At 36.4% G+C, this 22,078-nt stretch overlaps 4 protein-coding genes across 4 annotated transcripts; all 4 read left to right on the top strand.

Moving 5' to 3' along the window:
- The first annotated feature begins 1,116 nt into the window (after positions 1-1,116).
- manba (mannosidase, beta A, lysosomal) lies at positions 1,117-8,672 on the top strand. Its single transcript, XM_060872174.1, has 17 exons — positions 1,117-1,489; positions 2,567-2,661; positions 2,769-2,874; positions 3,043-3,213; positions 3,303-3,426; positions 4,441-4,610; positions 4,733-4,843; positions 4,922-5,073; positions 5,424-5,541; positions 5,655-5,741; positions 5,831-5,998; positions 6,396-6,614; positions 6,693-6,857; positions 6,969-7,113; positions 7,324-7,466; positions 7,594-7,851; positions 7,968-8,672. Exons 1-17 carry the CDS (start codon positions 1,307-1,309, stop codon positions 8,190-8,192), a joined length of 2,640 nt encoding a protein of 879 aa, XP_060728157.1. The 5' UTR covers positions 1,117-1,306; the 3' UTR covers positions 8,193-8,672.
- Positions 8,673-9,012: 340 nt separating this feature from the next.
- slc39a8 (solute carrier family 39 member 8) lies at positions 9,013-15,388 on the top strand. The gene is made up of 8 exons (XM_060872173.1): positions 9,013-9,329; positions 9,462-9,621; positions 10,222-10,391; positions 10,584-10,706; positions 10,795-10,974; positions 13,632-13,836; positions 13,973-14,157; positions 14,261-15,388. Exons 1-8 carry the CDS (start codon positions 9,177-9,179, stop codon positions 14,408-14,410), a joined length of 1,326 nt encoding a protein of 441 aa, XP_060728156.1. The 5' UTR covers positions 9,013-9,176; the 3' UTR covers positions 14,411-15,388.
- Positions 15,389-16,103: 715 nt separating this feature from the next.
- nat8 (N-acetyltransferase 8) lies at positions 16,104-17,616 on the top strand. Its single transcript, XM_060872172.1, has 2 exons — positions 16,104-16,232; positions 16,366-17,616. Exon 2 carries the CDS (start codon positions 16,378-16,380, stop codon positions 17,044-17,046), a length of 669 nt encoding a protein of 222 aa, XP_060728155.1. The 5' UTR covers positions 16,104-16,232; positions 16,366-16,377; the 3' UTR covers positions 17,047-17,616.
- Positions 17,617-17,652: 36 nt separating this feature from the next.
- Positions 17,653-18,667, top strand: LOC132846779 (uncharacterized). Its single transcript, XM_060871497.1, is given in 6 exon segments — positions 17,653-17,671; positions 17,924-17,975; positions 17,977-18,102; positions 18,104-18,228; positions 18,231-18,369; positions 18,371-18,667. Coding segments are annotated over 6 exon segments (579 nt in total). The 3' UTR covers positions 18,489-18,667.
- Positions 18,668-22,078: the final 3,411 nt, after the last annotated feature.

Genomic DNA, 22,078 nt, shown 5'->3' with positions numbered 1-22,078 from the left:
TTAACATCAGATTAAATCTGTACCTTTTATTGGTTGTATCACACACTGTTCTCTAGCTTGGGTTTGATAAACTCATTCTATATCAGCAGTAGATTTTTCCTTGGATAATGACTAGAAGGATAATAATTTATATATAATTTTATTTCTTTTATTTAATTATATGCTAATACTGATTTACCAGTACTGTACTTATACAATGTACACATTTTAAAAATCTACCCACTATAATAACTTGTGTAAGAGTTTGACAACTAATGTGCTGTATACAGAATACTTAGTGTATCTCAGAATTGATTTATTAATTTAACAGTATAAATCTTCTAAATACCGTAGTCTTGTGTGAACAACAGTATTTTTCAGCCATTTCCTGTTACACTAAGACTGCAGTCAGAATGTACTGTACTTTGTACTACTGTACTATGCTTTGTTATAGAAAATGCCCATATTGATCATGTAGTGATGCTGACTGGTGAATGTCAAGTGCAACTCCAAGGAGTTCTTGCAGCACAGATTTCATGCAAGAATGTACACATTCAATGAATCGCAGAACAAAACATTCTGAAAGAGCTTTGTGTGCATAATATAAATAGCGTATCATCAGCAGAATCAGTTTGGTCATTTAATCATTTGTCATCACATATGTCCACGATAAACAAACAGCAAATTTACATTATTAAGCACACACCCTTATCCAGAGTAACTTACAATTTATGCAACTGAGGGTTAAAGGGCCTTGTTCAGGGGAACAGCAGTGGCAGCTTGGTGGACCTGGGATTCGAACTCATAACCTTCTGGTCAGTATTCACCTTAACCACTAGTCTACCACATCCCCAAATGATGAAAATGACGCAAAAAAAGAAGGAATTAATTTATAGATCATTTACTCCAAATATGCTATTTTTTGTTCGTTTTTATTCATCTAAAACGTAAAGCCTGTTCACGCTGTCAACATTCTGCGTAATTTGAGCGCAACCACCACGTGCAAAAGGCTCCAGGACCTTAATATCACGCTGGTCTGTATTTGACGCTCTACAGTTCTACGTTCTCGTAAATTTAATTTTTAAATTTGAAAAGTAAATTTAAATTTAAGTTAAATTTCACGCCGTAAACGTGAAATGCTGCGACTTAACTTGTCTCCCGGTTTAAACACACGCAGAATTGGAGCGTTTTCAGGTCCCTGTGTCATGTCATATGACTGCACATGTGATGTTTAACTTGAACCCGGAAGTATTTTACAAGTAAATAAAGCCACGAGACTCACCATAAATGTTATGATAAAAATGCGTGTAGTATTACACTATCAGACATGTGGAACAAGTCTGTAGCTACCTATATGTTTGTATGCATTGTGAGATGTCTCAGTTTGGGAGTGTATGAGTTAGTTCTGGACGGAACCTGGCAGCTAAACAACTCTAATGGATCTGTGTCAGTCAGTGCACAAGTACCCGGATGTGTCCATAGCACACTGCAGCAACAGAAGCTTATTCAGGTAATGATGCACCACTGAGCCTACATTTACATAATCACCCTAAAACGGTTCAATACATAAATCAAGTCAATATGAAAAGACAAAAGATGACAAAATGCTGCTCGAATACAAGCAGGATTTACTGATCAGAATAAATCTAGGCGTGGTCTAATATGTTAATGTGCATTGATTGACAGCCATCTGTCACAACCCACCAGTCTGCCAGAGCAGAATCTGTTTATTAAACTTTAGAACTGTCAGTGTAGGTAATCCACATGTCATTCCACATGGCATGTCATATCTGTGGAATGTGAAACTGACCCCACTGAAATAATCTGCCTTTAATGTATTATTATTTCACATTAAATCCCAGGGCCTTGTTTTCATGAAGGATCAAGAGCTTTATTCCCCTATTATCCTCTATATTATTACTGTGCTATCAGACAGTCCTACTGTAGGTTTTTAAATACAGACATTTTTTTTTGCTGTATACGGTGCATTTAAAAAAATAAATAAAAAATACAAAGAGAGTTGCCTATTGTTTTAAATTAAATATAAACTAATATATGAACTACAGTATACTGTATATTCATATAAAGCATATAAATGCTTTTTCAAGTTTTAAATTAAATATAACCTAATATATGAACTACAGTATATATTCGTATAAAGCTTTTTCTATATATCTCTTTTATGGCTAGAAGGAAATGGCTCCATCATTTTTTTTAGGGCCTCTGTGATGTAAAAGTCTGTTGATGTTCAACAACTTTTCACCGCCAGCTCCATGTCAGACACCAGCTGTTTTACAAAATGTTGACCTTCTGTTCTAAACCATGTGTGCAACTGTGCATAATCCCAGAGTTAATAAAGATTTGTTGGTGAGAATTTATATAGTTATGGGATAGATGTAGGCTAAGCCATTTATCAGAAGTATCTTTATGCTGACAATGCACTACTTATTTATTTTTTTCTTTCGGCAGTTGCATATTATTATTTTAAAGCCTGGCATGCTGTCTAGTCTGTTCTAGACAGATTGTTTGTTTATAGTATAAATTGATGCTTAGGAAATAACCATGTACTACTTTAAATGCCCTGTAGGATCCATACTATCGGTTTAATGACATGGTCTACAGGTGGATCGCTCTAGATAACTGGACGTACATCACTTCGTTCTCTGTGCCTGACCATGTCAAGTATGTTACACTACTGTACTACTAGACAGCTCAACTGAACACAAGGCTACCAATTTATGATTAAGTTTATGTCTTAAGTTTATGTCTCGTACTATGTGCTTCAACAGAGAGAGTAGAAGAGCCGTTCTCATATTTGAAGGTGTGGACACAATCTCCACTATTTCTCTAAATGGAGTCGTCATCGGAAAGACAGACAACATGTTCCGGAGATATGTATGCAAAAATTTAATCTCTCACAAATCCTCCAGACACTGAATTATCTTCAATCAACTGCTTGTTTTTTAAAACCCTGATAAGAAAAGAGCATTATATTTTAAAATACAGTCAAACAAGTGAAACTTCAGTGGGTGTACAGAACAATATTTGTACATTTGTTCTCAGGACTTTGAGGTTGCAGGACTACTCAAGGATGTTAATGTTCTGGAAGTGCGGCTCATGTCAGCAGTGACCTACGCAGCAGAAAGAAGTCAAGCCCACACTTCATACAAAGTTCCCCCAGAATGTCCTCCTGCTGTACAGAAAGGAGAGTGTCATGTAAACTTTATTCGGAAGGTATACTAAAACTTGATGTATGATCGTAGCTAATATTAGTTCATCAAAAACAATATGGCACAGTTATGTTTATTTTGTGTGTGTTTCAGGCACAGAGCTCATTTAGTTGGGATTGGGGGCCATCTTTCCCCACTCTTGGTATCTGGAAGGGTGTTCGTCTCCAGTCATTTGATACCCTTAGGCTGTTGAGCTTTATCACCATTCCAAAATATGGTAAAATTTGAAACATTTTTGAAAATAATTTGACTAAAAATATGTTCTTTAAATCCATACTGCACTACAAATTCTTAAAATGAGACCTTGGAATCAATATGGTGTTTATTTGGACAAATATAGTACTCATAATTATAGTCCATAGCAAAGGTCACGTTACAACACACATATGAATGCAATTTCACCCTGACACAAGGAAGCATAAGGGCTTAAATAAACAAACCAATCAGTCACTTAACAGGGAACAGGGTCTAACACCTTGGGTGGATTCAAGACACAAATCAAAACTAGGAGGACTTTACAACAGGGATGTTGACAGGGATGCGACTACTGTACTACAAAAAAAACAACACTTTAAAAATGCTTCTAACAGGAAGGGAAAATTGTTTCAGTCGTTTGACCTTAATGTGATCTTGACCCTTTCTGGATCACTTCCACAATCTAATTAGTTCTTCTGCTAATTATAATGATAATTCTACATAAATTCTACAAATATTTAACATCACATTTTTGGGATATTGTGAATGAGTAGCTTAGCAGTCAAACAAAACCTCTGTTCAAACGAAAAGGTTTGTCACATGCATAGAACGGGAATAAGTGGAAAATAGATACAGATTTTTGTGTTTATATACAATGTGTACTTGTATATAAGATTACTTAAAAGCCACTTTCATCCAATTATCCAATCTAATCCATAAAATCATGCAGACGCAGGTCAAGAGTTTCAGTTAATATTAATGTAAAATATTAGAATGGAGGAAAATGTGTTTTCAGTGTCTGGTGTGCCACATTAGGTGAGTATTTCAGAAACTGCTGATCCACTGGGATTCTCACATACAAAAACAAATCACATTTCCCCCAATCTGATGTTTGATATGAGCTTAATGAAGCTCTTGAATTGGCTGGTGACCCATGTTGTGCTGGTGACCCATGAATTATAACATTATAAGTTTTTTTTTGTCAAAATTCTTTCCCTTTCTCTCTCTCTCTCTCTCTCTCTCCCTCACTCCCCAGACTCTAACTTGTCATGCTGGACCGTGGAAGTAGAGTTGTTCTTTGATGTTTCTGCTGCATCAGTGGGTGTCATCCATGTGTCCATGCCACAGTTACAGTCAGAGGAGAAATTTTGTCTTTCTCTCACACCTGAACAAAGCAGCAAATCTGTACTTCTTCAGATCAACAAGGTAAGCAAGCAACTTTTGTCTTAATTAAATCCATTTCATAATCTGATAAGCAAATGAACAGCAGAATATATTGTGTAAAATCAAATTATTTCACTAAAATGTAATGCAAAATCTGTTTGAAGAATGTTACAGTTGATCTGTGGTGGCCCTTTGGACATGGACAACAACCTCTAAAGGATCTTCTCATAGATATTAATATGGAGGGTGGAGAGAGATTTCAAGTAGAGAGACTGGTAAAAAGATGACAATCATCAGTTTTCAACCCTTGTACTCATGTTCTTTCACTAACTTTGGTTTCTTGGTTTCTACAGGTTGGTTTCCGTACTGTGGAGTTGGTACAAGAACCTATTCCTGCTTCTCCTGGCCTCAGCTTCTACTTCCGTATCAACGGGAAACCCATTTTCATGAAGGGCTCAAACTGGATCCCAGCACATGCCTTCCAGGACCAGATTAGTGCAGTCAAGTGAGATTTTCACACTTTTATAGTTCAGTCTCACTCGAGATTACATTTTATGTTATAATTCCTTTGATAATCTATTTCATAGATATGAAATATGCCTAGCTAACATGTAAATGGGGATGTGGTGGCTCAGTGGTTAAGGTGTTGGACTACTGATCGGAAGGTCGTGAGTTCAAATCCCAGGGCCACCAAGCTGTCACTCCTGGGCCCCTGAGCAAGGCTCTTAATTGCACAGCTGTATAAATGAGATAAATGTAAGTCGCTCTGGATAAGAGCGTCTGCTAAACGCCGTAAATGTAAATGTACATGAGCTCTTTTATTCTAACCTTCTGATTTATTTATTTCTTTGTTAGTTTGACTCAACTGCTCATGTCTGCACAGATGGCAAACATGAATGTTTTGAGAGTGTGGGGAGGTGGAATCTATGAACAAGATCTCTTCTATATTCTGTGTGATCAGCTAGGCATATTGGTACTCATTCTTGCATTATGTTATAAATCTACTCTGCTTGTTCCTTGCTTTTTTTTTTTTTTTTTTTTGAGGTTTGTTTCTGTTTAAGACTTTGGTTCTATATCTGGTTTCAGGTTTGGCAAGACTTTATGTTTGCATGCGCACTATATCCTACAGACCAAGATTTTATGGAGTCGCTGCGAGAGGAGGTCATTCAGCAGGTTGATGCACACACAGATACAGCCCCAAACACAGCAAACCTTAAACCTTCAAATTTTCTTAATTAATTGATTCACATGGTGTGGCTCAGGTAAGACGGCTCAAGTCGCACCCCTCTGTTGTCATCTGGAGTGGAAACAATGAGAATGAGGCAGCTTTAGCAACCGATTGGTTTTTTATTCCTCCTGCTGAGAAGCCACTCTACGTGAAAGACTACATTCAACTGTACGTGGAGAATATCAGAGAGATCGTAAAGCAGGTGAGATATGCATTTGCACAGGTCTCAAGTGTTTCAATAGTTTTTAGTTTCATTTGCAGCTGACGTAGTTTTGTTAAGCCCACAGCAATAAGTCTCATTTTGAGTAGAACACTTTAAAAATAAAAAAATAAAATATTAAAAATGAAAAAACATACCTAAAAATGTGTACAAACTTTAGACATGCACGATCTGCAGATTGAAAACAAGCAGTTGGCTGTTGCTTCATGGCCTTCACACTGGGTGAGATCTGTTGTATGATGGAGAAGGTTAGGGCTAGGCGGATGAGCAAATTTGAGGCTGTGATATGTTTTCTGTCTAGTTCTCTGGAGATTCTAACATGTGACTTTTCACAAGTTTTGAATAATGAAAAACCTAATAGTGTAACATTTTATTTTAGGAGGACAGCACAAGACCTTTCCTGGTGTCTAGTCCAACCAATGGTGTGGAGTCTGAGAAAGAAGGCTGGGTAGCCCAGAACCCATATGACACTCATTATGGAGATGTCCACTTCTATAGCTACGTCACTGACTGTTGGGACTGGAGGAAATTTCCCCGTGCACGCTTCGCCTCTGAGTATGGCTTCCAGTCCTGGCCCTCACTGTCCACCCTCAGTAAGGTACAGCTTCTGCATACACATATGGATACACTGTGTGCCTGTGTATGTATGTACTCTGGTAATGTTTGTGTTTAACAGGTGTCAGTCGCTACAGACTGGGATTTCAACAGCACGTTCTCACAACATCGACAGCACCATGAGTTTGGAAATGTGCAGATGCTTCAGCAAGCATCACTACATTACATCCTTCCTAACAACACAGACCTACAGCAAAGATACAGAGACACTATATATATCACCCAGGTCACAATAATAATAATAATAATAATAATAAGCACACATATTCCATTTCAGTCTCAGTGGGGTTATGTATGTGGGAACAAAGAATAACACAAATATGTTCGGTCTGTGCAGGTCATGCAGGCCCAGTGTGTAAAAGTGCAGACGGAATTCTACCGCCGCAGTCAGAGTGACATAGTTCAGGGTGAAGGGCACACCATGGGTACTCTTTATTGGCAGCTGAATGATATTTGGCAGGCACCCTCTTGGTCCTCTATAGGTCAGTGTGGCAAAACACCACAGTTAACACAATTATACATGTCATATGTAAAATGTGTATAATGATGCATTTTAAATGTAAAAAATAGAATGCATAACAATTACACATTTATATCCATAAGATATGGACACAGTATTTGTTAATATTCTATATGAAATATAATATATATATATAATATGTATATATGGGGTGTGTGTGTATGTTTTGTAGAGTTTGGTGGAAAATGGAAAATGCTGCACTATTTTGCCGTCCATTTCTTCAGTCCTCTCATATCAGTGGGGGTTGAGGATGAAGGAGACTTGCTGATCTATGCTGTCTCTGATAAGGAAACAAATTACACTCTGAAAGTTACTGTAAGAGCCCTCTTTCTTTCTTTGTCTACATTAAATGAAATAAAAACAGTACATTTTTAACATATTGATCAACAGAGATTTTTTTTCTCTCCTTGAATCTGTGAATGTTCATGTTGGCTGCCTGAAGGTGAAATTATACCAGTGGAGCAGTTTTACTCCACAGTGTTCTCTGAAGTCTGATCAGGCAATGGTGAAAGGAGGTGGGGTCACTAAAGTGTTTCAGTCTTCAATCTCCACAGTGCTAAAGAATTGTGGAAATTGCACTCGGAAATCATGCGTCGTCACATTTGTCCTCAGTGGCACAGAAGGTGTAACAAGTCCCTCCAACTATCTGTTCCTCAGCTCACCAATGGATGCTGAGGGTCTCCAAAAACCTAACATCACGGTGAGGATCATAATGAACCTGTTACACTCAATGTCAAAATGTTACCCACATCATTCTTCACACACAGATTTAAATGATTTACACACCTTTTATCCACACCTTGTTTGTGTGTGCAGTTCTCTGTGCAGGATACTGGGAAGAGGATCATGGTGAATCTTTATTGCTCTTCACCTGCGCTGTTTGTATGGCTGGATGTAGCCGATATTCCTGGTGTCTTTGATGCTAATGGTTTCTTGATGATATCCGAGAAATACACTGTATATTTTACAAAATGGGGAGCCACCACTGTTCAGGAATTCACTACCAAGCTTCGCATTACTTCCCTCCGAGACATCTACTGAGTGTGTGTTATGTATGTTTACCATTGTTTACCATCTGTGGTACAGAGGGTCACCACCCTTATAGCCTTTTGGTCCCTGATTTGATAGTGAGCTCAGGCTACTCTCTGTGCCGATTTTCACTTCTGTGTCCGTGTGGTTTCCCCGGGTTCTTTGGTTTATTCTGACCTCCAAAAATATGCCACTAAAATTGCCCCTAGGTGTGACTGTATGTGTGCACAGTGCCCAATGAAAGACTGCCATCTCATTTGTAGTGTATTGTTGTCTTGCACTTAAATCTTGACTGTTTCTGGGATAGGCTCCAGATCTGCTGATATTAAATGAATGATCCTAAATAAAAATATTCAGGGATTCTAGTTTCCTAAAGGGTTTCTACTTGTAACTGTTTCTTATATTTCTGTATGTTTTTTTTTTGTATGTTTCTTGAAAATTGTTTGGATAGATTTTGTATGTTTTATAATTATCAATAAAAATTCCAAAGCACTTTGCATTTTGAAGGGCAATGTTAAGGTATTTCGAAGCACAAGGAGTAGTTTACCTGCATATCACGCATTCCCGTTAGAGTTGGCCCATTCATTCTGTCAGCACAGAGCATGTTACAAGAAAGGTAGGCAACAGGGTAACAAAGAGTCCTTTGACATAGTTGAGCCGAACTATATTAACCGCCCTGAAGATTTACCGGCGTAAAGGAAAGCAGATGGACCATAAGCTACCGATCTATAAACGTCTCCAAATATTGGCATCGCTGACAGGATCCGAGCGGAGAGTGCCGGAGGTGTAAATCATTTATAGTTGCTCATTTCGAAAGAGAACTTTGTTATACCTCAGAGATAAGAAAACGCGAGAGAGAGGGAGGGAGAGCTGCTTGCATTCCTGGAGTGATACTAAACAGCCAGACTTCGTAGTTTGTTTTTTACTTATTTCAAACCGAGGAGTCGCATCATCTGGTATGGTGCACACGCTTTAAGACTTCTGGAAAAGAAAAAAATGGGAGAACATTTTCTTCAGGACGTTTTGAGCTTTTACGGTGTTAACAGTTCGCTCTCGACGACAGACTTTGAGAACTTTTTAAACCTCATCACCTCCCGCCGAGCCCCAGCATCCATAGACAGTGAGGCGAATCCACTTAGGAATGCAGAGGTAAAGCTGATGGACTGTGACAGTGTAATATATATCTACATAATTTTATACTGTGTTTTGCTTATTTCCATATACAAGATTATTTTCTTTTTTTTTTAGATTCTGTTTGACTAATTTTACAAAGTTGTACAGTGTTTATCTGCCCCAGATCTCCTGGATGCCTTTGGGCTGTCTAATGTGTCTGAGCTGACTGTAGATCAGCTAGAGCTCATATGTCCAGCTGTTATTACTCAGGTTCTTCTCCCTTCCTGTCCTTACATGACCCCCTCGACCATAACCACTGACCCTCAAGGTGAGAGCATATTAAACCATCAGTAATTTTTTTTTTCCCAGGATGCAATGTGTTTTCATTACTGCTCCACATATGTTTTTACAGATTTAGACTTCCATTTCTTTCACTTAACATTTTCAGTTTCCGGATTTCAACATTTTAAAAAAACCCCAACATGATTCTCGTACATTGTTTCAGTCTCTAAAGAACAATTAAGAAATCAAATCTAGCTGGAGTTTTTTTTGGTCAATGGAATACTTTTAGGTTGATATTGCCATTGCTGGCATACATTTTCCAGAAGCATTGTTTATCACATTACACCTTGTAACCTGTGGGTAGAGTATATGTGATATCTAGTAGGCCTGTGGAATTTCCATCATCTTCTCAGTTCTCACTACATAGAGGAACCTCTCTGTCCTGTAACCCATTCATATGGATATTTCCAATTCTTTAGTGAAATTTTGTAAAGGAGAGTGTACAGTATAGGAAATGTTGCCAGGATTCCTGCTAGGATGATCATTTAATGTAAATTCTTGACCAGATTTCAGTGGAATTCCATGTAGTATAACCAGTTTGTGTTTTAGATCATGTCTTTAATCTGTAACTGTCTCTCTTCTTCAGTATGGGGCTATAGTTTCTTGGCTGTGACGATAATTAACTTGGCTTCTCTATTGGGGTTACTCTTAGTTCCCTTCACTAAGAAATCCTACTTCCCAAAAGTGCTAACCTACTTCATTGGGATGGCCATAGGAACATTATTCTCCAATGCTATACTGCAACTTATCCCTGAGGTAAGAAAGAAGCAGAAGAATGAAGTTTATTAAAGGGTAAATAATAAGTAACAGTAAAAGAATCGATACAGACATTTGGTCAGTTCAGGAAAAAGAATTAAGTTAATAAAATTGATCCAGACCACTATTCAGTAATCGTATTCAGTAACTTGAACATCCATGACTTTTTCATTTTTTTAAATAAATAAACAGGCTCTAGGATTTGACCCGAAAGTTGATAACTACGTGTTGCATGCGATTGAGATTTTTGGAGGGTTCTATCTCCTGTACTTTACAGAAAGAGTCTTAAAAATAGCACTGAAAGCAGATCCTGAGGTAAGAGTTCAACTACCTTTGGATTGAAAACTGTTTATTAGAAGAAGAGTAAGATCTCACTTTGTCTTCTCTTTCTATCTTTATCCAGCATTGCAACAATCACTTCCCTTCACTGCAAACAAATGATGTAATCATCACTAGCTTCAGCAATGACATTATCATAAACAACATGACAAGTGACGTCATCACAAATAATGCCAACCACGAGGTCCTACCAAACAACAATGAGAAAACAAGCCAACGCACCATGAACCCAGACAACGAACAGGTAACCCTAACAGCTTATAAGTATCATCAAACACCTTACCATGAACAAATATTAGATTTTTACAGAAATTATCCAAGTTCTTCATTCCTTCAAAATTACTCATGGCTCAGAATATCTTAACCTAATATATGATAAAAGTACAGTATATGATGCTGGCACACTATAAATGTATGTTTTTGTCCTACATTTTCCACTTACTTTATCGGGTTGGTGTTATCTGACATATGGTTTAGTGAATAATGATACACAATGATTAACAAAATGCATTAAAGCAACGCTTACTCTTATCTATATGACTCTTTATGATGTTTTATCTTTTTTCTGTCTTTTTTTAAATGCATCTTTATGATTTTTTGTGCTTTGTGTCTTGTCATAACTCTGTATTAAATAGTATAACTATTATTAAACTATAACTATAACAACAATACATTCTAGCACATTTCATACGTTTAAAATTGACCTTAAAGGATCTTACTGTGAAAACAGAAATACAGAGAATAATAAAACAGACAAATAATAAAAATGCAATAAAATAATAATAGTGAAAGAGAAAATAAGTGTGATAAAAGAGAATAAACATTCAAAAAATTATATTAATGTAAAATAAAAGTAAGATGACAGTAACGGGAAAGCCAATTATAAACACTCGCTAGAGTGTAAATATATTTTAGATTAGTATTTTATTATTTTTAAAAAATTGCCAAGACATGCATATTTCATGCATTACAAAGCTTCACCACTTCTTTTAAGTTTCAAATGTGGGATGTGGAGGAGGCACTAGCACTAGAAGCACTAGATAATCTCAAGAATTTGTAAACATTTGTCAGGAATCCCTAAAAATTTGACAAACTATGTGCTAAATTGCAAACAGTTACAAGAAGTGCAACCAGAGATAGAAACCTGCCTGAGATGTATTGCAATTGTAGTAATGTTATTAATGTAGTAATATTCAGTCAGAATCACACCAAAAGCTTTTGTCTGTAATAAAGAGACAGATTTGCATGTCTGGTGTACTGTATATCATTTTCATTTTTCTCTCAATTCACTAAAAGCATTTCACTCTTGAATTGATTTAGCTTGATGTGATTCATCCAGACAACAATGCTGGACAAACACGTTATCAGCTTATCATAAGTAATGATATTTATTTCTACAGATAGCTGTTTAGTATTGTGCATTGCAATGAATACTGATTTGCAAAGTCACAACATAAAAATAAAATAAGTGTCCCAAGTGCAATGCACTGTGGTATACCTCAGAGAATATCATGCTTATCTGAGACAAAATATTGTCCCCCAGTTAAATAGATAAATCTATGTTCTAAACTATATAGCAATGATATAGCAAAGAGTTTGTGAACATCTGACCATCACACCCATATGAGGTTCTCCCCAGACTGTTGCTTCAATGTTGGAATAGTGCCGTTGTATAGGATGTTTCTGTGTGCTGTACCTTAACACTTTTCCTTTACTGAAACGAAGAGGCCCATACCTGTTCTAGCAAGAAAATTATCCTGTGTACACAGTGAGTACCACCAAGACATGGTTTGGTTGAGTCCTGACCTCAACCCAACTGAACACCTTTGGGCTGAACTGTATGTTGATTTCTGTACCAGGACTCCTTGAACCTACATCACTGCCTGTCTTCAATAATGCTCTTGTGGGTCTAGTGGAAATCCTTCCCACGAGATAGGAGGTTATTATAGGAGGTTATTAACAGCAAAGAAGGGATTTATTTATGTATTTGTTTGTTTGTTTGTTTGTTTATTTATGCTTCAGCCATAACTACTGTCAGAAAACATTAAGCAATGCCTTATGATTTGAGAATCCAGCTGTACTGTCATATAAATCCGGTGTTGAACACATTGCCTGCATCTCAGAGCATTTATTACTTATTATATATACTTATTTATTACTAATGCTGTTTCATTGCTGTGATTTGATGATATTGAAATGAAATAATGAAAATTATCTTGTGCAAATATTAAGCTTTAATATGAGGGGTTTTTTTGGATAAATGATGTAGGGATTTCAGCAGTTTATATATGTGGATCCTCCTCCTTTTTAAGAGTCCAAAAGTAATTGGACAGTTGACTGCTTTTCCATGAACACAAGTGTTTGCCATTCCATATACAAGCAGATCCAGCACTGATTACAAGTGTAGTATTTCAATATTAACAATCTCAATATAAAGAACAAAGTGCTATCACTGCCAGTGAAGCAAGCCATCGTTAGGCTGAACGGATCCAAGCAAATCCATCAACGAGATTGCAAAAATATTTACACGTGGCCTACTGTGGGAATAGGATTTAAAATACAGGTGGATGAATTCAACAACATGACAATTAAAAAAAAAAATCTACTTCATTAATCTTTTTTAAATGACCCATAGTGTTTTGGGGTTGAGTAAAAATATTCCCTCTCTATTGTTACACAATGTGTATTTGTGAAAAAAAAAATTAATTAGTTCTGCATTGTATTCATAGTAGTATACACATTTGTGACTCATTTGCATTCCCCTGGTATCAAAATATTTTTTTTCCTTTTCCCGTTATTACCTGTAGTAATCAATGTCCTTTAATGCCTCATGTTTCTTTTTCTGTACAGTACAATCATATGCATGTATGTATGTCTGTATTTGTGTGTGCTTTTGATTAGGAGCCATGCATGTTTGTTGGATGTCGCTGGCTGCGAGGGGAACCAGTGTCAAATATAAAAACAGTGGCTTGGATGATCACTCTGAGTGACGGATTGCATAATTTTATAGATGGACTGGCCATTGGAGCCTCTTTCACTGTGTCTCTTCTCTCTGGCTTCAGTACGTCTATAGCTATTGTCTGTGAGGAGTTTCCCCATGAGCTTGGTAAGCCCAAAGCCCTTGGATTGTCCAGAATACCATTTATTTAGGCAGGTTATGTTTAGCAAATGATAAATACTGTGTCTGATTCCAACTGGCCTAGATACTCTGTCTTTCTATTTACCCTCTTGTCTGTTTCTAGGTGACTTTGTGATTCTCTTGAACTCTGGTATGAGTGTCCTTCAGGCGGTGTTTTTTAACCTGCTCTCTGCTATGTGCTGTTATCTCGGCTTGGTGCTGGGAATCTTGCTGGGCAGCAACTTTGCTCCAAATGCCATCTTTGCCATTGCTGGCGGAATGTTTCTTTACATCTCTCTGGCTGACATGGTAAGGCCTACACAGTATTACATATTAAAATAAAACATCATTCAGACTTTCTATAATGCAGTATTATTGTGTATTTTAACTTTCATTTTGTGGCTGATTTTAGTTTCCAGAGATGAATGAAATAATGAGCGCACATGCCAGAGGCCGTAAAGGAAAGATCTTATTCTTTCTGTTCCAAAATGGTGGCCTGCTAACTGGCTTTTCTATTATCCTTCTCATCACTATGTTTGCTGAAGACATCAATCTGGGATAAATTGAGTTTGAAAAAATGAGAATAAAAGGATTAAAGTGAACAACAACTATGAGTTCAGGTCACACAAACGGGGACCAAAGGGTTGATACCACAAGCGGAAATGAGAAGATGTTTCATTTTAAAAACTATTGATGTGAATGCTTTTCCTATTGTTTAATACAATATTGCATCTCAAGTAACCCTGCAGGTTAAACTAGGTAAAACAGGGGAATTCTGTACTGGGTCATTGCCATGCTCCTATGTAATACTTGTTTATTGTTTGTTGCTGAAACTCTGAAAGGTTTCCTTCACCATCGCTAGGTTTACAGACTTGACTTAAATATATAGGAAAATAAATATAAACTACTATATTATTTAGTTATTTCCTGTGATTTGTGACCAGGCCAAAGAGACAGACCACTTATGTGAATGGGGTAATTGCATAAAGCAACTTGTTGGTTTAGTAAAGGTGTTGAAAAAAAGGTGTCAAAAAAAACCTTTATTACACATAGATTATACAGTTCTGTGGAAAAGTGTTTGTCCCTCCATTCCTGATTACCTCAATTTTTGCTTTTTTCCTCCATACTGGAAGAAGACATGAAAAACACAAAACATTAATCCCTGATCATTTCATTGATTTAGAAGATATGTAACACTATGTACTATGTACTATATTAAACCTATGTAAAGCAAAATGTCCTCTTCCTGAATGTAATAGCCCTTGACAGCATCACCTGTAACCAAACACTTTCAATAACTGGAAATCGGTCACTGATATCATTTGTGGAGGAACTTTTGTGAGCTCTTCTTTGCAGAATGGCTTTAATTTGGTTGTATTGTTGGTTTTGTATTATGAACTATCTGTTTAAGGTCAGATTGTAATGAATATAAATCAGAATTTGTCTGGGGATTGTTGCCAAGATTGCAGCATTACTGGACTTAACTACTGTAGATGCACTGATTTTTTTTTATTACATATATATATATATATATATATATATATATATATATATATATATATATATATTTCTGTATGTGACATTAAGAAGCATTACAAAGGCTTGATGAGTCCAACCTCATTTATATGGCAATCATGATGATCATCATCTTTTGCAGTATATAATATTATATAACCACCAGGAAACTATTTCTTGTTAGCTAGCTTGCCTGAAGTTTATCTAATCTGGATTTTATGGTTTATTTCCAGTTCAGTCCACAAACATTATTCTTAATCTGGACCTAAGATGAAGTAAATATAGTAGTAGTAAGTTTCTAGCCTAAATGATTATGATAATTTTTTTTAAATGTATGTAATCCCCAATAAATGATCTCTTTCTTTTCATATCAAGTTGGCCGTAGGTCAGACATGAAGTATATTCTCTGAGTTCATGTTTACTTGTTTTCTCTCCATGTCAAAAACAATTACAAACATGGCAACTTGTTTGAAGAAGATAATATATTGGAGATCTGGTGAATTAGCTACATAGGCATATCTTTATGAAGCACATGTAAAATGTAATTAGATATTACTAAAACCTTAGCAACTTCTACTGTTTATTCTTATTAATTGTAATACAAATCATTATAAAAGTATTTGTGATTGGCTGTTTTACATGCTTTTAATAAAACGAGAAAGTGGCTCCAAAAAAATGTCTTGAACCTTCAAACTAATTTCCTTTATGCTGAAATTCCTGAAAGTCGCTGGAAAAGAGACTTTTATTTTGACATGAATACTAAACGTGCTCCAACTCGCTGGAGAGCGCAAAAGATCCCTAACAGCTTAGAGAAGAAAACGGAGAAGAAGGAAAAAAAGAGGAACAATAAACACTGAGTCGCTCTAAAGGTGAGTGAATAAACTATTAGTCTGTATGATCAAGTGCTTTCTTCGTGTCTGTCCCTGTGTTTACAGTCGGTTATTATCTGTGTAAACACAGCTGTAAGTCACCAGCTTCCTGTTTATAATCTCACCTGTTCAGGTTTTGAAGGATATGGCAGAAGTGCAGATTCGTCGCTATGAGGATGATGATGAAGAAGATGTGAAGGAGATCTTCACCCTTGGAATGAGCGAGCATGTGCCATCCTCTTGCATGCATGTACTGAAACAGCCACCCACCCAGATGTTGCTAGCATGTGTTTTCTGTGCACTTCTGGCTAGCTCTAAGTCCATCTTGCTGCCCATCCTGGCTGTTACCCTGCTGCTTGCTGCAGGGCGCCAGGGAATCAGTTACATGTTCTCCAGATACATCCAAGTTTCCTTGCGTAAAGACCTTAACAATATCCGGGACACGTACCTAGAAACGCCCAACTCCTGCTTTTGGGTGGCCGAGTGCCAGGGTCGAGTGGTGGGCACGGTGGCATGTCTCCCTGCAGAGCGCAATGAGGGCTGCCTGGAGCTGAAGCGCATGTCAGTGAAGCACTCACACCGTGGCATGGGCATTGCTAAATCCCTGTGCCGTACTGTCACTGATTTTGCTCAGCTGAAGGGCTTTCCAGCTGTAGTACTCTATACTTCAGTTGTCCAGACAGATGCTCATAAGCTATACGAGAACGTGGGTTACAAGAAGATCCGAGAGTTTGTTGTGCCAGAGTTGGTTGCCAAGATCACTAACTTTACTTTACTTGAGTACAGGCTTGACCTACAGCGGCCTGGAAACTAAATGAGATTGTGGTTCGCTTTATTGAAACAAAAGTTGATCCATTCACTTATCCTGTTCATGTATTTCAGTTATATCAGTGACCACTGTAAATATGTGAATGTGGAAGGGGATAGCTTTAAGATTTTATGTGTATTGAATCATTCTGGAGTAAAGAATAAAATACTTAAAGTATTTCTGTGCACAATTAACTCAGAATTCAGTTATTAATTAAAATCATGAACTCAGATATCCTGAGATACATATCCCAAAATTATTCAAGTGCAACTTACCTCTGTTTTTCCTTAGATTGCACTTTTGATTGAAATCTTCTGGCTTTATGTATAACCCATTTGAAGTATATATGTAATGATTTAGTGTTTTACGGCTCTTTTTAGGACTAATCTTTTTAGGACTAATCAACACAGTCTGTTGGGCAAAAAGGCACCTGTACATGTTAACAGTAGTAAACATATTAACAGATTTTTCTGCTAATCTTCATGTAATTATTGCCCTGACCAGAAGTATGTAGCCGAACAAACATTTAATGATGCATAATATGGCTGTAATTAAAACCTTTTTATTCCACAAAAACCTGCTTTGTGATTTGTAATTACCGTATTTTTTACGATGGAATCTAGGACACATAGTAAGAAAGTGCTGCTCATGATATACAAGAAGTTTTAAAAATTTTACCCACACCAGAAGGGGCAAAATTGTAATCACGTAATCAGTTGCTTGATAATTGTTTAATCGACACTGACTCTGTTCAACTGTCTAAGGGTAAGATTTTGTACCGTGTTGTAATTATGTGCATTACAAACATTTAGGTAAAACTTAAAACAGATCACACAGATTATACTGCTGCTCTGATTGTCACTTGGGTACACATCACTACTAGACATTATCTGGGAGTATCAAGATTCGGACTATGCTTCTGTGCAAAAGTTGTACAGGTTTCAGAGAGCATGAAGGAGCTGTATGTGTCCTAAGCCTGAAACAGCTCTGGGTTCAGACTCTGCTGCTCAGACTATTTATTCTCTTCCCATTCCTGTTCAGCTCTCTTCTGGTCTCCTTTTTTTGTATTCCCCACACAGGGAAGACAACTCAGTCTCAGCGAAAACCTGCAGGATAATTGAGCATCCTACGTACACCCGGGTCAGGGCAGCTGGTTATCCTTAACAGGAACAAAGGCAATATTACCCTGTGAGACCCTTTTGGTGCATGGGAGCTGAAACTCATCTCAGTGAGAAAGGGATTTCGGCCTTGCCGAAGCACTCGTTAGACCGCCCTGTAGTTTGCTGCTAAAGTAGAGAGGGTGTTATTGTTCACTTCTATGATGCAGTCAGAAACTCTACCACAACCTGGAATCCCACAAGGAGGAGGAGTTTGTTTGGCCATCACTTTGTGGCAGGCTCATCAACTTCCTTTTGTTTAAATATGCATATAATCTTAGGACTGTTTAGTATAACAGTAAATAACTCCAGTGATGGTGTTGCATTTATAAAGAAGTGATTACAGTAAAACTGGATTCTGGGGATTGTTTTGTGTGAATATTTATATCCTGTGTTTCCTTTTTGCTGTATTAATCATATTTACTTTGATTACTGAAGCATGCTTAATACCTTTATATTGTTTTACCATTACAGCCTTAATAGTTAATCTTGTCAATGTACAATTTAATAAAACTAATTTTCAATAAATGTTTGTGTTTTCCCAACATTTTTAAGTACAGATGCTAAACGAGTCATGCTCTGTATATTGAATAAATATTTCTTCAAAATAAAATTGTGTTTATTAAACTTTTTAAATACTAATGTAATAAAAAAGTCATTGTCTTGTGTTTCATTGTAATTACAAATACATTAATTTTTCAGCCAATTCAAGCATATCAGAAGGCACATTTTTTGGCTGTCTTATGTTCTGAAATCATTATAAACATTAAAAAAAGTTTATTTAACAAAATTCTGGCTCATCACAGAACAGTGGGTTTAGTAACCTTTTAGCTCCACATTTTAGGCAGATGCTGGGTGACAGTACATATATGACATATTTCCCCTAGTGTTATTTTTCTTTCGATAAAGCAGTTACTGAGAGCGACTAAAAGAGTTTAAGGTGTCTTTTCTCCGCAAGCAACTGCAGTACAACTAATCTATTTGAAGTAAAAAATATTAAAAATGTTGGCATCAGTTTTAAGTGACTTATTTTTATGCTTGAGATTGTTTACATAAAAAAAGCTCAGCATGCAAAGCCTTTAATTGCCTGAAGATGGTTAAATACAAAACAAAAATCAGTTAGAAATCTCCAGTACCTGCTTTATGCTGGTCAGAGTTGCAGTGAAGCTGGATCCTATTCCTGGGAAAACTGGGAAACACACACACACAAAAGGTACTGCACAGATGATTTATTTTCCCCACAGCAATGCACAGCAATGTAAATTTCCTCTCAGAGTTACTCCTATTGAATGCTGTCATCCACTCATCCCCTCTCAAATGCGGACCAAGTGGTAGGTATTCCACATGTCAAGGTATATATATATATTGCATGTGTGTGTGTGTGTGTGTGTGTGTGTGTGTATACTCTAGCTGCACTGTACTGTAGCTCTGTATATTGTAGCTCTGACCCACTGATGTAGTCTCAAAGAGATTTAGTGAAATTTAAAGGTAACCTTTATCACTTTTCCGGGTAAAAAGTACATGAAGACATTTTGAAGTATACCACCCCAGTGTCACTTGTACTGTGAAATTTATTGTTTATTCAAGGTTTTATTCCATGAATGTCTGAGGAGTCCTGCAGATTGTCTGAAACACAATGATTCCCAGTTCTCCTATAGCACTAGTGTCTGAAAAGTTGTTTCAAATGCCAGGGTTTTTAATGATTCTCCAATGCTGACCCTGAGCAAGGCCTTAAAGTAAATATGTACTTAATTAAAGTAAATTTGTAAATAGCTTTGAATAAAAGTGTTCATCATTTAAGAATATTGTCTATATTGTCAGTTTATTTCCATGCCAAATTATTACAATCTTAGTAAAAAATTAATATTCAAGGGATCTTTAATGGTTTATTGGATAAATGAGGGTTCATAGTATCCAAAAAGGGTTCAGTTACATTTATTTTCTGATTTTATTCTGATGAGTGTAAGTGTTGAACATTTTAACAAAACAAAACATAAATTCAGTAACACACTGACCAAAACTCAAAACAGAATGCTAGATCTTTATCGAACATCACATGATCATTGCTAATTGGACACAGCCTATGACCATTACAAAGAATAAGGCGTGCACTTTGTCAGTCATTAGTTGTTGTTTTTTTTTTTTTTTTTTTTTTAGCCAAAAAGGCTTAATCCAAAGTTGTATTGCTTTCATCTAAATGAATGGCTTCCTGTCCAGGTTTCAGCGCACATACTAATATTAATACTGTAATTATAAATATGACCACATAAAAAAAATTACATCATATATAAAAAAAAATGTTTTATTTATGATGTAATTTAATAGCATAAATAAAAGCATCAGTCAGTTTATTTAGCATCTTACTGTAAATATCTTCCATCTTTCTGTTTTACATGGTTTCATCATGCTTTAGCCAACGTCTGTCAGGGAGAACTTTTCTGTTTCTGTTAAAAATGTTGAGTTAAAATTTACTTTTTAAAGTAGAACCTCAACAGTGTGTAACTCTTCTCCAGCTACACTTCTTAATCTTTTCCTCCAATTTCTTTACGTCCCTCATGTATTCTTAGCTCCTCTGATTAGTCCTCTTTCTACTTTTCTCTGCAATGGGTCTGTTGTAGTTCCTGTCATTAGGATGTCTGCCTAGATGAAAGACCCACTTAGCTGGAGATCTGTTAAGGGAACATAAGAGCCGCAGTTAAGGTGCATTAGTAACCAAACAGATGCACATTTTGTACAATGGTAACTGTGGTGTAATTTTGATGGTTACTGCATATGTAATGAAATATAAGGCAGTGGTGGGTCTGTAATTAGTGATTATTTTTCACCTGCTCCTAGTTGTTTCTGTGTATTATCTTTAAAAGAAAGATATAAATGCTTCATTGCAGTTTTAGCTCATAATGTGTGCTAATCCTTTTCTGTGTGTCTGTTGCGCTCTCGTCAGCTGAAGTTGCACACTGCTCTGTCTATTTAGCTTTTTGTGCCAAAAGAGCTGCGTCACATTGAAGCAGGCCTGCAGCAGAAGAGAAAGGCTGAATAGGGAGGCCACCTTCCACTAGCTCGCTGCCTTAAAGTGACCTTCCCAATGACGTTAACAGCATGGGAAAAAAGAACGGCTAAGAGCTGATTTCTTTGTGATTTATTTGGAGGAGTGAAATGATCTCAGTTGGATTAAAGAGCATGGTTAGGTGTCCAGTTTAGGTTACAGAACTAACATCTGTTCTGATATCACAGGAGAATAAAATATGGAATAAAAAGCAGTTGTGAATTCTTACTGTAGCATAATACTACAGAAATGCATTATTAGTGGTAATTTATTAGAGATATGGTGTATGAATTGTGCGTACTGTTGCCAAATTAATACAAATGAATGAGTATGGGACAACTTGGGCTAAATATGTAGGAGTTTGGGTGGCAGGTAGAAGAGTTATGGCAATGAGAGATATGGAATGTGGAATGTAGTGTTATATATGTTTTATCACTGTGCTATAACATAAGTATATTTGAATATCATAAGTGTACTTCATACGGTAGATTATATTGCTTCCCAAATTACCAAAGCTAATTAATAACAAAACAGTGATATTTAATCAGTGACTAAATTGTCAAATATCTGTTTGTAATATACAAAAGTTTCTCTTAATGTTGTCCTCTTAATGTTTGCTCTAAACTATGGTTCTTTATTTTAAAAAAATATTTGTAGTTAAAAAATATTTTTTTTTACTAGTAAATATAATAAAAAATATATATATAAATACATACTAGGTTTATACTAGAAATAGAAATATCTTACACTATATATACACTATTTAGGGATTATATATAGGGATATCTTTGATTAAGGGTTAACATTTAGATGTATGTGTGAATGCTAATTTCTGATG

This window comes from Tachysurus vachellii, chromosome 6 (genome assembly GCF_030014155.1).
Source record: "Tachysurus vachellii isolate PV-2020 chromosome 6, HZAU_Pvac_v1, whole genome shotgun sequence".
Taxonomy (NCBI): domain Eukaryota; kingdom Metazoa; phylum Chordata; class Actinopteri; order Siluriformes; family Bagridae; genus Tachysurus; species Tachysurus vachellii.
This window is presented reverse-complemented; position numbering and strand designations above follow the sequence as displayed.